At 46.9% G+C, this 17,552-nt stretch overlaps 1 protein-coding gene across 1 annotated transcript in view; it reads left to right on the forward strand.

The window, feature by feature from the left end:
* The first annotated feature begins 6,894 nt into the window (after positions 1-6,894).
* LOC141271606 (scavenger receptor cysteine-rich domain-containing protein DMBT1-like) overlaps positions 6,895-17,552 on the forward strand; it is a 212,148-nt gene continuing 201,490 nt past the window's right edge. Inside the window, exons 1-3 of the mRNA XM_073681649.1 lie at positions 6,895-6,988; positions 13,728-14,045; positions 15,423-15,734. Of these exons, the coding sequence (XP_073537750.1) occupies positions 6,895-6,988; positions 13,728-14,045; positions 15,423-15,734 (724 nt within the window). The remainder of the gene's footprint in view (positions 6,989-13,727; positions 14,046-15,422; positions 15,735-17,552) is intronic.

Raw genomic sequence — 17,552 nt, forward strand, 5'->3', positions numbered from 1 at the left:
GGCAGTAATGCAGAGTGAATCAGAATCGGGCAAAGAATAGAGACCACCTGGCCTGACGCGGATTTAGTCTTTGGGCATTCTGCAAATAAGCGAGGTTTATGTGGTCAGTGTAGATGACCACCGGGTGCAGAGCCCCCTCCAGCAAGTAGCGCCATTCCTCCAGCGCTAATTTGATGGCCAGCAGCTCATGATTTCCTATGGAGTAGTTGCGCTCGGACGAGGACAAGAGCTTGGAGAAGAAGCCGCAGGTTGCCATTCTCCCGGACGAGAATTTCTGGGTGAGCACCGCTCCGGCTCCGGAGGAGGATGCATCAACCTCCAGGAAGAGCTGCTTGTTGCAATCCGGATGGTGCAGCACAGGAGCGGAAGAGAAGATCTGTTTAAGGGAGACGAAGGCCTTCTCCACTTCGGAAGTCCATTCCCTGGGATTTTCTCCTTTATGGGTGAGCGCGGAGATGGGATCAGTCCGGGAGGAGAAATGAGGAATGAAGAGGCGGTAATAATTTGCGAAGCCCAGGAATCGCTGAATCGCCTTCAACCCCTCCGGTCAGGGCCACTTTAAGACGGCAGACACCTTCTATGGATCCATCCGCAGACCAGTATCGGAGATAATATAGCCTAGGAATGGTAGGGAGATCTGCTCAAAGAGGCATTGCTCGAATTTAGCATATAGGCAATTCCTCTGGAGCCTTAGCAGAACCTGACGAACATCCCTCCGGTGTGAGGGCAGATCCGGAGATAAAACCAAGATATCGTCCAAGTACACCACCACGCAAGAATCCAGGAGATCAAGGAAGATGTCGTTAACCGGCGCCTGGAAAATGGCTGGAGCATTACAGAGACCAAAGGGCATCACGCGGTTTTCATAGTGACCATCCCGAATGTTGAATGCCGTCTTCCACTCGTCTCCCTGGCGGATCCGGACAAAATTGTATGCCCCACGAAGATCGAGCTTGGTGAATATATTCACACCTTTAAGGTGGTCAAACAGCTCCGAGATGAGAGGCAGTGGGTACTTATTTTTGATGGTAATCTGGTTAAGGCCTCTGTAATCAATACGGGGATGTAGAGCCGTCTTTCTTTTTGACGAAGAAGAATCCTGCTCCAGTCGGAGAGGTGGATTTCCTGATAAATACCCCAGCAAGATTCTCTTCCATGTACTCAGGCATGGCCCGGATCTCAGCCAGCGACAAGGGGTAGATTAGCTCACGGGGAGGAGAAACACCAGGTACCAGGTCGATGGGGCTATCATAAGACTTATGAGGTGGTAGTGTCTCCGCTTCCTTTTTGTCAAAGACGTCCGCATAGGACGAGTAGGGTGCCGGCAGACCAGGTAGATTAGCAGGAGTAGAAGGGGGTCGAGGAGGATGAACCGGAACCAAACCGGACTCATGGCATTCCTCTCCCCAACAGAGCACTTCACCAGATCTCCAATTCAGGATGGGCTCATGTCTTTTTAATCAGGGTAGACCAAGCAAGAGGGGGTGAGAGAGACCGGACAGCATATGAAAGGAGACCTTCGCCGAGTGCAGCATTCCCACCTGAAGGGTTACAGGCTCTGTGATGAGCAAGATGGTCTCCGGAAGAAGCCTTCCATCCACGGAGGCAACCGCCAACGGTTCAGCCAGACGTACGGTGGGAATCTGGTACCGCTCCACAACAGCCTGTTGAATGAGATTCCCAGCTGCTCCGGAATCCAGATGGTCAGTCTCGAAGAAGTGGTTCTCACCACTGGAAATAGAAACAGACAGAGTCAAGGAATGAGAGGATTTACTCTTGCCTAGGATGACCTCTCCGAGCGTTCCTAGACACTGGAGTTTCCTTGCATCACTAGGCAGGAACCGATCGGATGCTCTATACTGTCACAGTGGAAGCAACTCCCCTCGGCTCGGCGTGTCTCCAGGCGAGACTTGACCATCTTGGTTTGGTCAATTTGCATAGGCTCAGGCGAACAAACCCGGGGAATTGCTGGTTGCGAGGCTGGCCTTTGGAATGTTGGAGCGAGACACAGAAATCTTCTCTCCCAGGTTGCCTCCTTAGTACGCTCCAGAAAACGGATGTCAATCCGGGAAGCTAATGACACCAAGTCGTCCAGGGTGGAAGGGTTGTCACGACCCGCTAGCTCATCCTTGATCTGTCCGGAAAGACCCTCCCAAAAGGTGGACACCAGGGCCTCATTGTTCCAGGCAAGTTCAGATGCGAGGGTTCGGAAACATATGGCATACTGGCCCACAGTGAGACTCCCTTGGTGGAGACAGAGAAGTGAGGAGGCAGTAGAGGATTTTCGTCCGGGCTCATCGAAGACCTTTTGGAAGGAAGCAAGGAAAGCCAGAAGATCGGACACCAGGGAATCCCCTCTTTCCCACAGAGGGTTTAGCCATGCAAATGCCTCCCTGGTCACCATCAAAACATGGAGGCGCAGAGAGCCAGGTCCAAAGCCGGGTGCCACAGCGCCACTGGGTTGAGGTGCTGCCGGAGCGAGAGACGCTTGGCTAGAGACGGACACAGACGGGGTGGACAGCGTGTCCAGGCGGGAGTTGACAGTCCACAGATAGGACAGGATAGTTTCCTGTTGGGATCTCTGACTTGAGACCTCCTGGTACAGGTCAGAGAGCGAAGGAGCTTGGGGGCCACCGATTTTCATGGCCTGTGCAAACTGTTACGGGTCCGAGTGGTGGAACCTCTGTGCTTCGGAGCAAGGAGGGACCGGAGGGGCGTGACTAAGTGCCTACTCGGCCTGACCCAGGTCACACGGTGGCTTAGTCAACTCCGTGAACCAGGGAGGGGCCGGGCAGGTGAATCAGGTGCCACTCTGGGACCGACCTTGTGTGAGAGCAGGCAATTCCCACGGGTCAGATGACAAGAGCTGAATGGTACTGCGGATGAGCTTGGCAGGCAGGCTGGCGGGTGGTCCGGGCAGATAAGCAGGCAGGTACGGCTTATAGCCAGACAGGCGCTCCGGGTAGGCAAGCAGGCGGGCATGACAGGTTACTTGGCAGGTGCACCGGGTAGGCAGGTTGGCGGACACGGCAGGTAACTGGCAGGTGCTCCGGGTAGGCAGGCTGGTGGGTATGGCCGGTAACTGGCAGGTGCTCCAGGTAGACAGGCTGGCGGGCACAGCAGGCGACTGGCAGCCTGGCGGGCTGAACTATAGACAGACTGGCAGGCTGGACTGTAGACAGACTGGTGGGCTGTACTGTTAGACAGACTGGCAGGCAGGACTGACAGGCAGCGGGACCTGAGGGATGAATCAATTATTAGCACACGGAACAACAACCTTGCACAGGCACCTCCATTTTGGAGGAGGTGCCTTATACAGGGGAAGTCCTCTGGCCATTGGCCGGGGACTTTTTAGGATGGCACGCACGGCCCCTTTAGGAGGGAGGGAGCGCGCGCCGTAAGTACAGTGCCCGGGAAGCTGCACGCGGAGCGCGCCACAGCGACGAGGGAGCAGGAAGACACCAGACCAGGACCCCGGTGATGAGGGGAACTGCATCTCTGCCAGGATTGAGGCAGAGACGCCGATGCTACAGAGGGTGGGAGGCCATTCCCCTACCTACCATCAGGGTGTTGCTGAGCTAGGTTTAAATGTTCAGTCAGTCTTTTTTTCTCTGAGTAGTGGTCTGGAGAGTGAAGTTTCCAGGATGTCTTTGGGTGAAGCCAGAGAGCAACACCGGAGGACTAGTGTTTGCTGGGACGTTATCATGCTACCCAAAGTGGGCCGAGCCTTGTTTGATATCAGACTCTGTTTTACCTTATCTTTTGTTTTCCTGTTAACCCCAAGAGGGTCTGTTTATTTTTATGGGACACTACTGGAGTTTATGCTACAGAATAAACTAGCCGGAAGTTTAATCCAAACCATGTGTTCTGTGTCTGCCTCTGGAGAGCCGTGGAAGTCGCTTTACCACAGTTGGTGTGAGAGTGCATGCAAGATTCCAGGAACATGTGTACCTGCCATAGAGACCAGTGGATGTCCTAGGTGAAGGCCGCCTGCCCGCCAGAGAAGTCTAGCAGCCAGCCAGAGAAGTCCAGGAGCATGGAGGAGCTCATTAAGCACCTGGTGCAGAGCCAACAACAGATGCACCAGCAGCACTTGGGGAGCCAGCAGAGCATGCAGCAGAGCATGCTGCAGCAGCACCAGGAGATGACCAAACTGTTGCTGCAACAGATCCAGTTGCAGCAATAGGCACAGCAGCAGCACCAGCAGGAGCAGCAACAGAAGATATGGCTTCTGGGGACGCCATCCAGGGCAGGGAAACCTCCCCACCCCCAGAGCCCACTGATGACTCCCACATCAGGATGGCGGTAAGATGGACCATACAGAAGATGACTCCTGGAGATGATATAGAAGCATTTCTAACAGTCTTTGAGAGAATGGCAAATCGGGAGAGACTTCCACCAGAATAGAGGGCAGAGGTTCTGGCGCCATATTTTTTTCGAGTGAACCCCAAAAGGCATATTGCGACTTGGCACCGCAGGATGCCATGGAATATGCCAAGCTAAAGATAGAGATCTTGGCATGCCTGGGAGTGAACATAGCAGTGAGAGCCCAACGAGTCCACCATTGGACGTATGTCAGCGACAAACCCCTCGCTGGCAGATGTTTGACCTACTGCATCTCATTCAGAAGTGGTTGCAGCCAGAATCTTCCACTCCGGTCTAGATGGTCGAGCGGGTGGTGATTGATAGGTTCATGCACTACAGACTTGGGTTGCCCAGGGAGATCGCCAGAAAGCAGATGACTTCATCGGCCTGGTTGAGACGTACCAGGTGATTGAGATATCCCATGGGAAACCCGATATAGTTACTTCTCTTTACTGGGATACCCAAAAGGGGGCGGGTTCACAATGGACGTGGTCTAGATCCACCACTGGGGGGTGTCCCTCTCCTACTGAAGGTCCACAAGGACTGTTGTTAAAGATATAGTCTGTTGGCGGTGTCAAAACCCTTGTCACATAGCTGCCAGGTGTCATATGCCCCCTGAGCCCATAGACTGCAGCCTCGACACAAGGGTCTCCTAGTATGCTTATCCTATCCAGCTTGCAGTGTAGACTGTCGACTCAGCGACGGGCCGCAAGCGTGTGCCGTGTCCGTTATTGGAGTTAAGGTGCTTGGACTGTTGGACTCTGGGAGTCTGGCAACCTTAATCAGAGTTACCCTTCCCCACCAGTTCATCCCTTTCAAAACTGTGGGCGTTTGGTGCATTCATGAGGATGCCAAGGACTATACTGTGGCCAAGTGTCAGTGGGAACAGACTCTGGTGTCCAGTCCCACGAGGTCGGGGTGGTTAAGGACCTGATACATCCCATCATACTGGACCATGATTTTTCTTTATTTTGGGACTTGTGAGGGAAGGGAACCGGACTCAGCAGCGTGGGCAAACGCCAGGTCTCTGGAGAAGCACCCCCGATGAAGTACAAAGTGGATGATTTCCCACTGTGCTTCCTTGCCGTCGATGAGGGCGGGACAGTGACTGAGGAGGCCGACCTCCCTGAGTCAAATGTGTCCGGAGAGAACTTTAGGACTGCTTAAGTTCGGGACCTGACCACTTGACCCTAAAAGGGGCATTTCACCAGGTTTCTGTATGTATTGGGGTTGCCCAAGAGCTGAGGGTCTATACCAGGTTCCCCCACTTTGCAGTTCAAGGGGAGTTGCTATATCAGGTGGCTAAAGTAAGGGACGGTGAGACAGTGGATCAGCTGTTAGTGCCGGGGCCATAAAGACGGAGGGTACTGGATATGGCCCATTCACATGTTCTGGGGGGACACCTAGGGGTCGAGAAATCTCAGGAGAGGATTTTAAGGTTTTATTGGCCTGGGTGTTACCAAAAAATGCCCAAGCTGCCAAATAACCACTCCCTCTTCCCACTTCCAGAGTCCATTAGTTCCACTGCCAGTGATAGTGATACCCTTTGAGAGGATTGCTAAGGACCTAGTAGGGCCCTTATTCAAGCCAGCACGAGGCCACCAATACATTCTGGTGACCATGGACTATGTGATGCAGTATCCAGAAGCAGTACCGCTAAGAAGTTCATCAAGTAAATGCATAGCCAGGGAACTTGTCCATATATTTACCAGGACCGGTCTGCCAAAGGAAATCCTAATGGACCAAGGGACCCCATTCATGAGCAAAGTAATGAAGGAGCTGTGCAAGGTCCTCAAGATTACCCAACTGCGAAGCTTCATTTACCATCCGCAGACAGACGGCTTACTAGAGCGCTTTAACAAGACCCTGAAAGCGATGCTCAAGAAAGTCATAGAGAAGCATGGACATGAGTGGGACTACCTACTGTCCTTCCTGCTCTTCTCTGTAAGGGAGATTCCATAAGCCTCTAACGTTTTTTCTCTGTTTGAGCTCCTGTATGGACAACATCCACGAGGAGTGGACATCGCTAAGGAAACCTGGGAGGTTGAGGTTATGCCACATCAGAGCATCGTTGAACGTGCCGCCCAGATGCAGGAAAGAATGGCGAAAGTGATTCCGATCATGAAGTCTCCTCCAGGCGCAGGAAGCCCAGGCAAGGATCTATAATCGATTGGCGAGGCTGAGGCAGTTTCAGCCCGAGGACCGTATTTTGCGGCTAATCCCTACAGTCGAGAGCAAGTTCTTGGCCAAATGGCAAGGTCCATATGAGGTGTTGGAGAAAGTCAGCGAAGTTAATTATTAAATCCACCAGCCTGGCCGAAAAAAATGCACCAATTATACCATGTGAACTTGATCAAGCCGTGGCGGGACCGGGAACCTGTGGAAAATCCATGCCTGGGAGCCGCTCCTGAAGGCAAAGTGGAATAAGTCACTATAGCAGAAACTCTATTGCTGGCCAAGAAGCAAAGGTGTCGAGAACTGCTACAGTGAAATTGGGAGTTGTTCTCAGAGTCACATGTAAGAGTGAATATGAAGCCATACCGGATTCTGGAAGCACGCTGGGAGGTGATCTCCGACAAGGTGAAGAGGATGCTACACCTCGGAGTGATAGTTGAGTCAAAGAGTGGGTGGTTGTAGTATCGGCGTCTCTGTCCTCTAACAGGCAGAGACGCCGTCCTACTTACCGCTGCACTCCCTGCCCCGCGTCCTCCGGTGCTCCTGCCTCTGTTGCTGTCGGCACGCGCAGCTTCCCGGGCACTGTGCTTAGGGTGCGCGTGCGCACTCCCTCCCTCTTAAAGGGGCCGCGCGCCGCCGTCCTAAGGAGTCCCCGGCCATTGGCCGGAGGACCTCTCATATAAAAGGCACCTCCTCCAAAATGGAGGTGCCCGTGCAAGGTTGTAGCTATGTGTGTTATACTCTGCTTCAGCCCTCAGGTCCCGCTGCTAGCCTGACTACCAGTCCAGCCCGCCAGCCTGACTACCAGTCCAGCCCGCCAGCCTGACTACAAGTTCAGTTCGCCAGCCTGACTACAAGTCCAGTCCGCCAGCTTGTCTACTCTCCAGCCCGACAGTTTGTCTACAGTCCAGTCCGCCAGTCTGTCTATGGGCTCTGTCCGCCTGCTTACCTGGAAGCACCTGTCCGTTACCTGCCGTGCCTGCCAGCCCGCTTGCCTGGAAGCACCTGCGTGTTACCTGCCGTGCCTGCTAGCCCACTTATCTAGAAGCACCTGCCTGTTACCTGCTGAGCCTACCAGCCAGCCTACCTGGAGGCTCCTGCTTCTTACCTGCCGTGCCTGCCAGTCTGTCTGCCCGGATCACCAGTCAGCCTGCCTGCCGTGCTCATCTGCTGTACCGGTCAGTCCCTGCCTTCTGACCCGTGGGAGACACCTGCTCTCATACAAGGTCTGTCCCAGAGTAGCACCTGGTCCCTCTGCTCGGTCCTTCCCTGTCACGGAGTCGATTGAGCCACAGTACGACCTTGGTCGGTCCGAGTTGATACCTAGTTACGCCCCTCTGGTCCCTCCTTGCACCGCAGCACAGAGGTTCCACCACCCGGATCCGTAAAAGTGGTTGAGCCCAATCATCCTCATGTCAAAACCCAATGGAGAGTGAAAGTTTTGTAATGATTATTGCCGGCTGAATGAGGTGTCCAAGTGTGACGCGTACCTGATGCCCCGCGTCGATGAACTTATTGAGAGGCTTGAATCGGCAAGGTACATCACCTCTCTGACCTGACGATGGGCTACTGGCAGATCCCCATGTCCCAGACGGACAGAGAAGACAGCTTTCTCGACACCTGATGGGTGCTTTCAATACACTCAGGTGCCGTTCGGACTACAGGGGACCCCAGTCACCTTCCAGAGGGCTATGGATCGGATCCTAGCTCCACATAAGATGTAAAACCTTGAAGTCTTTAGCCCAGACTAAGCTAGTCATCTACCTAAACTGCAGGCTGTTGTGGATGTGCTGAGAAAGGCGGGATTTACTATAAATCCGAGAAAATGTGCCATTGTGAAAGAGGAGGCCAAGTACTTGGGCTATGTCGTCGGGAGAGGCGAATAAAAAGTCACATGTCAATAAAGTGGAGGCAATCCAGAGCTGGCCGCAACCGTTCTCCAAGAAGCAAGTAAGAGCATTCCTGGGAATGGTGGGATATTGTCATCGGTTTACCCCGAATTTTTCCATGATGGCCGCGCCGCTGACGGATCTCCTAAAAAGCACCAAATCGACGATGGTGAAATGGGGAAGAAGATCCCATTCTCTACCTGAGACGGAAACTTTCTTCCTGCGAGAAGAACTACGCAATAGTGGAAAAAGAGTGTTTAGCCATAAAGTGGTCCGTTGATACTCTAAGTATTACCTACTAGGCCGGAAGTTTAAGTTGGGGTCAGACCATGCTCCTTTTAGATGCTTAAGGGAAAAGATGCTAGAGTAACTAGATGGTTCCAAGGTCTTCAGGACTTTAACTTTCACGTGAAGCATAGACCCGGGAAGTTTCACAGTAACATGGATGCCCTCTCTAGGATTTCCTGCCTGGTATCGGAAAGTGCGAAACCCCCGGCTTTGGGCAGAGGGGGGAAATATTTGACAAACTCACTTGTATGATATACGAGAGGGGGTATGTGTCACTCAGGTTGCTGTCCTGTGTGAACTAAAACCTAATCAATTTCTGTCAGCATGTTATATGCTGGGGGTTAACGCTCTTAAAAGGTGTGGTTTTATGGGAATGGCAAAGAGGGTGGGAGGCCAGTCCCCTATCTCCCCTCAGGGTGTGGCTCAGCAAGGTTTAAATGTCCAGTCAGTTTTTTTTTCTCTGAGTAGTGTGTGACCTGGAGAGTGAAGTCTCCAGGCTATGTTTGGGAAAAGCCAGAGAGTAACACCGGAGGACTGGTGTTTGCTGGGACTTTATCGAGTTACCCGGAGCAGGCCGAGCCTCGCTTGATATCAGACTCTGTTATAACTTATCTTTTGTTATCCCGTTAACCCCGTGAGGGTCTGTTTATTTTTATGGGACACTGCTGGAGTTTATGCTACAGAATAAACCAGCAGGAAGTTTAACCGCACCGTGTGTCCTGTGTCTGCCTCTGGAGAGCCGTGCAAGTCACTTTACCACAATATTTACATCTATGCTATCCTTTAATGCTTTTTTGGGCAAATTTATTTTATTCTCCTCTTCATTCACCAAAAATCTGAATTTTTGGGGGACGTGACATTATATTGATCTTTAGTGTGTTCCTTATATTGCTGATAATGATTCCTGTGTTCTCCCTTTATAACATGATAAACATCTCTCATTATTACATTGAATAAATCATCCATAACCCACACTTTTAAACTCATTGTTTAACTCCATCATCAAAAGAAGGGATGTCTATAGCCATAAATATAATAATGTCTTAGGAGACAAGGGGGTCAGTGGGCTTATACCACTGGTGCGGACTCCTTTTCCCATGGGCAAAATACTACTCAGACAACAGAGGGTGAATGTAAAACAGTGTGGCAATACTTTATTGGGCCACCAAACATACAATAACATAGAACATTCCCAGCAAAATACTCAAGATGGTGCATGTCAGAGATTCACAGGGATTCACAAGCACATGATTCCGATTACTCACTAAATAGCTATTGGCAAGTGATCAGTGAGTTTATGGCGTACACACCTCTGGATTCCAATGCATGGAATATGTATATATGCCCCCGTATGGTCACTGCCAGCTTCACAATAGCCCGACTACGATTATGCACTGCCACCACAATCAGATTTGAATAACAATACAGGCCTGATTGGATGCCGTTATTACGGGTAGCGTATGGCTTCGGGGGAGAATGATTACAGAGCAAAACAAACAAAACTATTAAATTTTGTATTTAATCCAAAAGGGAAGCAGTGTTTATGAAATATGTACAAAGGTTTTACAAATGGAGACAATACAGTACAGAATATATAGTTACACCAAAATAAAAAGGATTAATAGAAGACTTACTAGACAGATCGCAGAGATGATTCAGTTTAGCAGGAGGGAAGGCGCTCCAATGGATCGTTATTGAATGGAACGCGTGCTACAAAATATGTAACTTCCGGCATGAGTATGGACCCATCTTCAGCTGAGACTTTAATGCCGAATGGGGGACCTGCCCACACATGCCCCTGTGATGACCTCACATGGGTGAGGCTCCACCCTTCATGTTTTTATTAAAAACCCTAACTTCTGGGATAACTCCTTGCTTGTTAATCGCTGAAGCTCGCAAGACATACCATATTTTTTTATTACCAGTTTACCTTTCTTTAGAGACCACACATAGCATAGCTTGGGTCTGTTATTGTTGTACTTTTGCATTATGGCTCACCGGAAGGGTTCACAGATCCAGAAAAATATGTGCATTGTTCCTTAGCTGACCCTGCTGCTAAAAATATGTGTCCCAATATTATCGGAAGTATAGAACTTCTGATATTCTATATTTCTTGTCTGTGCCGGCGAGACTGCAGATTCCTGCTGACCAAATGGGGATGCTCTGGGAGTGAGAAGGGAATTCTTTTTTAAGCTGGGAGCTGCATCCTCCTCAGCTGGGTGTATATTTATCACAGGCTTGTGCAACTAGAAAATACATTTGTATGTTAATTTGAATGGACAAGTGAGTTTGCCACCTCTCCTGTGTGTGCTGTGATTTGCATGGAGAGCTTCTTTTACTCTGACAGAGGGTCGATAAGGGAGGGGGAAGAGGGGCTTGGGGGAGAGATATTCTTAATATTTTCTATGACAGTATAAAATTACACAGTCTCACATTCTGCTGACTCACCGGGATTAGGGCAGCTGCGACTCCAAAGGCTTCCAGAACTGACAACCCCCACCAATGGCAGCACTCTTTTGGCAGGCACCCACAGAGAGGAGGTAATGACAAGCTTAGGAAGCTGACAGTCCATTCAGGAATGTGGCCAGGTGACAGTATGATGCCCAACCGAGCTACTCTGAACGTCTCCACTGAGCCAGGTGACCAAATTGTCCCAATCTGGATTCTCCAAATGTATCCCTGGGGGTCAGGTGACTGAAGGTTCAATGTTATTCAATGGAGTAGATATGTGTTATTCCTCCTGGGGCCGTGGTCCCCTAAGCTGACATACTGTAGAAAGTCAAATCTATGTCCCTCTTAATGGAGCCATGTTGTCCTACTTGTTGCTCTGGCAATTCACTCTGATTATTTTTTCAGAACTATAGAAATCATTTTTTATACCCACATCTGTGTCTCAGGTCATCATCCACAGATCAGGGGAGAGGTGGAATGAGTTTAATCGATCTACATGGTTTGTCCTTCTCTGTTTTGTGGGTCAACAAGCCACAGGGTCTACACAATACTCAATCAAAAACATGCATTGTTCACTGACCCTGCATCCCTGACTTGCAAAGCTAGCAAACAACAAGTTACAGTAAATATCAACTCAAGTGTCAATATGCAGAAATGCTCCGGATTTTTCCTGAGTGTTTATGCATCTCCCTGGCAGGAAAAAACGCATGCAGATTTTACATGCTTTTTTTTCTGCCAGGAAGAAGAGTTTGTCAAGCGTCTTTAACATGCATTTCCGCACGCGTTTTGTCAAGTGCTTTTCCAAGCGATTTTGAGCATCACTTGGAAAAGTGCTTGACATCTTAGTGACACAATAAAAATACATGAAACAGGAATGGATTTATATTGTGTAACCATCTGCTGCTTTAAATGCAGCATCGATAGTAAAATAAAAAGAATTAAAATGTTAAAAAAAAACAAAAAAATTATTCTCACCTTCTGATGGCCCCCGGTCTCCTCAGCGATGCGTCATGGCTATCCGGCAGCTCGTGATGGTGTAAAAGGACCTGCCGTGACATCATTTAGTCATGTGACAGGTCACGTGTCTGCCCACTTCAGCGGTCGCGTGACCAGCTCATGACTAAATGACGTCATGGTAGGTCCTTTTACACCATCGTGAACCAAAGGGGAGCCAGGACGCATCGCTGAGGAGACCCGGGGCCATCAGAAGGTGAGTATAATGTTTTTTTTTATTTTAATTATTTTTTAACTACAGGTACTATGGTACCTGGGTCTGGAGGAGAGTCTCCTCTACTCCAGACCCGGGTACCATCTGCGCATTGAATCGCATAACATCCGCATGCATACTTGTATGCATGCGTTTGTTATGCGGTTCAATGCAAGTCAATGGAGGTGATTTTGCCAAATTAGTGGATGTGCTGCGGAATTTTCTGCAATGATCATCCGCAGTGGAAATTTCCGCAGCATGTGCATAGCACATGCGGATTATCGTTGGGAAACATGGCAGACAACTTAACATGAGTTTTTAATGCGTTTTCGCAGCGGAAATGCAGCCTTGGAAACGCTTTAAATCCGCATTGTGGGCACGCAGCCTACAAGAAAAAGTATCACACAAAGTAGCACATAGACATCACAGGTTTTGCAGAGAAAAAAAATGCACTCTAACATATAAGCAAAGTGCATAGGTTATCATAGTGGATAGACTGCGGTAGAAACCTATAAATCAATAAATAAAAAAAATACAAGTGCCTTTTTAATAGGTTCTACCTATATTATCCAGAGCCATTACTTATTGTAGCCATTAACATTGCAGATTTGTATGGGAAGTGCATATTCATTCAAAGTAGTCACATTTAAGATAGTCACATAGTAGTACTTGCAGTCTTTAGATAGTGAGCATGTGTGTGTCTGAGCCACCACCCAGACACACACAGGCTTAGATACACACAGCCCAGATACAATCGGCCAATCAGTGACCACTTTGTTCTCCCTTCTTTGGACAAATCAAATATCCAGAGGAAATTAGAGCTGTGGCTGGAACCTCAAGCCCACACGGGAGGTGAGTATAGATGGTACTATTTGATAAGGGGAAAACACGGTGAATGAGTATGGGTTATCGTAATAGTGGACAACCTTTTTAACTCCTGTCTCTGATTTTCCTTCTCTTTGTATAGTGTTGTACTCCTTAATTTCACTGGTACCAGAGTCTGATTCGAAAACTTTACATAATTTTGTTTCCACTTTTCGACTTTCTCCATTTAATAAATTCTTAACCTCCTTCAAGGGTTATCTTCAGCTTCATTCTTAATATGCTCTTTTAGGTTAAAGGAAAAAATGTACTGCTGTAATACATCTATGGTGGAAGGATGGCAGGGTCCAGACTGCTGGCATCCCGATTCAGACCGGAGTTGTCCAGTTCAGTGCCCCTGGCCATCAGTGTAGCCTTATCATTGTTTATTACACATTTATATAATGTTTCATGCAGAATGGGAATACTTTTTTGACAATATTTCAGTGAATTATTTTTGGAAATTACCATTTTCCTTATCATTTTTTTAGGTTCAGACATGTCTTTAAGACTGGCAAATGGCAATGGTCAATGTAATGGTCGTGTTGAAATCCTTTATAATGGAGCATGGGGAACTGTGTGTGATGATTATTGGGATATTAATGCTGCACAAGTTGTATGCCGGCAGTTAAATTGTGGCCAAGCGCTTGCATTTAATGGCAGTGCTGCATTTGGACAAGGACAAGGATTAATTGTATTGGATGATGTGCAATGTACCGGTATTGAACAACATGTATGGGACTGTCCACACCAACCATTTACAGTACATAACTGTGGACACAATGAAGATGCTGGAGTCATCTGCTCAGGTATATTTGAATGGATTTAATGCTATGTAGTCATCTGTTATCCTATCATGTTGTTTGCATGGATGTTCAAGTTGAGCATATTTTCATACTTTATAACACTAAGGGCGCCTCAAACAATAAATAGCTTTTCTTAAGAAAATCTTAATGGACTGAGGTACTTTGGTTCCTTCCTTATTGTATCCCAATTAGTAAGTGGTTTTATGTGGGAGCAGAATTCCTTTGTGAGGTCATCAACACCCCAATAATGGAATCATGATGGTTTTTCAACAGTAGCAATGATCTAACAAAGAACATTTTAAACTTTCAACGCTTCTCATTATAATTTTATTTTAGAAATGTTATTATTTTTTCTAAATGAATTATCAAGAGAGATTAGGATTAATTATCCAGATAGATTAGGGTCCCAGGGGTGGGACTTGAATCTACTACATAATAATAGCATATTCTATTAATAAATGTGTTAGTTGGGAATATACCCTTGAGATAATGTATGGTAGATTGTTTTTGGAAGTCACTGATTATCTTTTTCTTTGGACGTGGTTTTGAGGCTGATAAAAGATAGTGGTTCTGTAGAAATCCTCTTTAATGAATCATGAGGAACTAGTTATGATAATTACTGTCATACAAGGGATGCACAAGTTGTATGCCAATAGTTAGTTTGGCAATGCTCTTATATTTTAAAGCAATGCTGCTTTTTGCCAAGAGCAAGGAGTCATATTTTTGCAAAAAAAATTGTGTTTTAGCCTCACATTTTGCCTTTTTACAAGGGTAACAGAAGAATATGCATCAAAAAATATGTTGTGCAATTTCTCCTGAGTACGCAGATACCTCACATATGGTGGAAAGGTACTATTTGGTAGCATGGCAGGGCTAGAAAGGGAAGGAGCGCTATTTGACTTTTGGAATTCAAAATTGTCTGGAATCTTTAGCGGATGTAATATCACATTTGGAGAGCCCCTGATGTGCCTAAACAGAGGAGTATCCCCCCATTTATTAAATTACACCCCTCAAGAAATTAATCTAGATGTGTGCCGTGACAATAAAGAAATCAAACTTTTCCGACAAAAATGTGGTTTAGCCCAATTTTCTTTTTATTTTACAAGTGAAACAAGATAAATAACACCATATAACTTTTTGTACAAATTCTCTTGAGTACACTGTTATCCCATATGTGGAAAAAAAAAGTACTGTTTGTTCGCACGCCAGGGCTCAGAAGGGAAGGAGAGTTATTTGACGTTTTGAACTCAAAAATTGGCTGAAATCGTTGGTTGATGCCATGTCGAGTTTGGCGAGCCCCTGATGTGCCTAAACAGTGAAAACTTCCACAGTAAATTTATTTTGGAAATGACCATTCTACTTTTTTTTTTTCAGGTTTAGACATGTCTTTAAGACTTGTAAATGGCAATGGTCAATGTAACGGTCGAGTTGAAATCCTCTATAATGGATCATGGGGAACTGTGTGTGATGATTATTGGGATATTAATGCTGCACAAGTTGTATGCCGGCAGTTAAATTGTGGCCAAGCTCTTGCATTTAATGGCAGTGCTGCATTTGGCCAAGGACAAGGATTAATTGTATTGGATGATGTGCAATGTAACGGCAATGAACAACACTTATGGGACTGTCCACACCAACCATTTACAGTACATAACTGTGGACACAATGAAGATGCTGGAGTCGTCTGCTCAGGTATAGTTGAATGAATGAAATCTTATTTAGTCATTTGTTATCATGCGTTTAACATAGATGTTCATACAGATCATATTTTCATGTTTTTTACCACTAAGGGTCCTGCAAACAAGATATTGCCTTTTTAAGAGAATGTTAGTGGATTGGAGTCACCTTGATTTCTGCTCCATTAACCCCTAGATGTTAATTGGTTTTATATTTGAAGATGATTCCTTTGTGAGGTCACCAAAATCCCAACACAGGAAGCAACCTTATAAAGCACATTTTAACCTTTTAACGCTTCTTGTATTCATTTTAAATATTCTACTATATATATTTTTTAATACTTTCCTGTAAATATTTTTTTTCATATTTGTCAAAGCACAAGTAAATCTCATGTACAAACATGTTCTGCCACAATCAGGTCTCACCAATAAGATGAACTTCTATTTTGAAAAGAGGGCAAGACTTCTGTCATTGAAGAGGTGGCTTCTCATGTGAGGGTTTACCAATTCATCTAAATCCTTAGTGACATATGGGTATGTCTTATGTCGACCCCTTGAATTTGATGCAGCCCAGCTCAGCTCTTGATGCGACTGTTAACCTGTAAAATATTGCTGTCAAGTGGGATTTACAGCAGACATCTTGTAAGGCGCGTTGTCCTAACCACACATCAGTAGTGCTCTCACAAGGCGATCTTGAGCGGGGGTCAAATAGGTTGCCATGTGGTGCTGGGTATCTGATGCCTTATTTATAACAGTTAAACTCAGGCTAAAAATACCTGTTACCTCCCATTTAATGTATTGGTTCTGGGACTTTGTCTTGGTTTCTTTTCCAATTTTCCTCAACCAAATTTCTTTTCAAACGAGTGTTGGGATTTTGCATTATACCCATTGCCATGATATATATTTACATCTATGCTTTGTATTTGGGCATCCTTTATTTCCTTTTGGGCAAATTTTTTTTATTCACCTCTTTAGTCACCAAAAATGTGAATTTTTTGGAAACGTGACATTATACTGATCTTTATTGTGTTCCATATAGTTGTGATACTGATTCCTGTGATATCCTTTTTTAACATGATAAACATCTGTCATTATTACATTGAATAAATCATCCACTATCCACACTTTTAAACTCTTTGTTTAACTCTGTCATCAAAAGAAGGAGTGTCTGTAGCCATAATTATAATAATATCTGTGAAGATAGGGAGCAGTGGGTGCTTTCGTCCGCACGAGGGCTCATCCCACTAGTGCGGACTCCTTTTCCCATAGGCATAATACTACTCAGACAACACAGGGTGAATGTAAAACAGTGTGGCAATACTTCATAGAGCCACCAAACTGAAAATAACATATAGAACATTCCCAGTAAAAAACTCAAGATTGTGCAAAGTTACAGAGTCTCACTTTCCACTGACTCACCTGGATTAGAGCAGCTGCGACTCCGAGGCTTCCAGGGCTGACTACCCACACCAGAGTCACCACACTTTTGGCGGGTACCCACAAAGAGTAGGTAATGACAAGTTTAGGAAGCTGACAGTCCATTGAGGAATGTGGCCAGACGACCGGATGGTCCCAACTTACCATCTCCGAACATCTCCACGTAGCCAGGTGACCGAATGGTCCCAATCTGGATTCTCCAAACGTACCCCTGGGAGACAGGTGTCTGGAGGTTCACAATCCTAGCTTCCCCAAACATATCCATAGGTTCAGTGTTATTCAATGGAGTAGAACTGTGTTATTCCTGCTAGGGCCTTGGTCCCCTAAGCTAACATCCTGTAAAAAAGTCAAATCGTTGTCCCTCTTAATGGAGCCATGTTATCCTAGTTGTTGCTCT

This window comes from Phyllobates terribilis, unplaced genomic scaffold (assembly GCF_046119375.1).
Source record: "Phyllobates terribilis strain yellow unplaced genomic scaffold, ASM4611937v1 Scaffold_5__5_contigs__length_657084704, whole genome shotgun sequence".
In the NCBI taxonomy this organism is placed as follows: Eukaryota; Metazoa; Chordata; class Amphibia; order Anura; family Dendrobatidae; genus Phyllobates; species Phyllobates terribilis.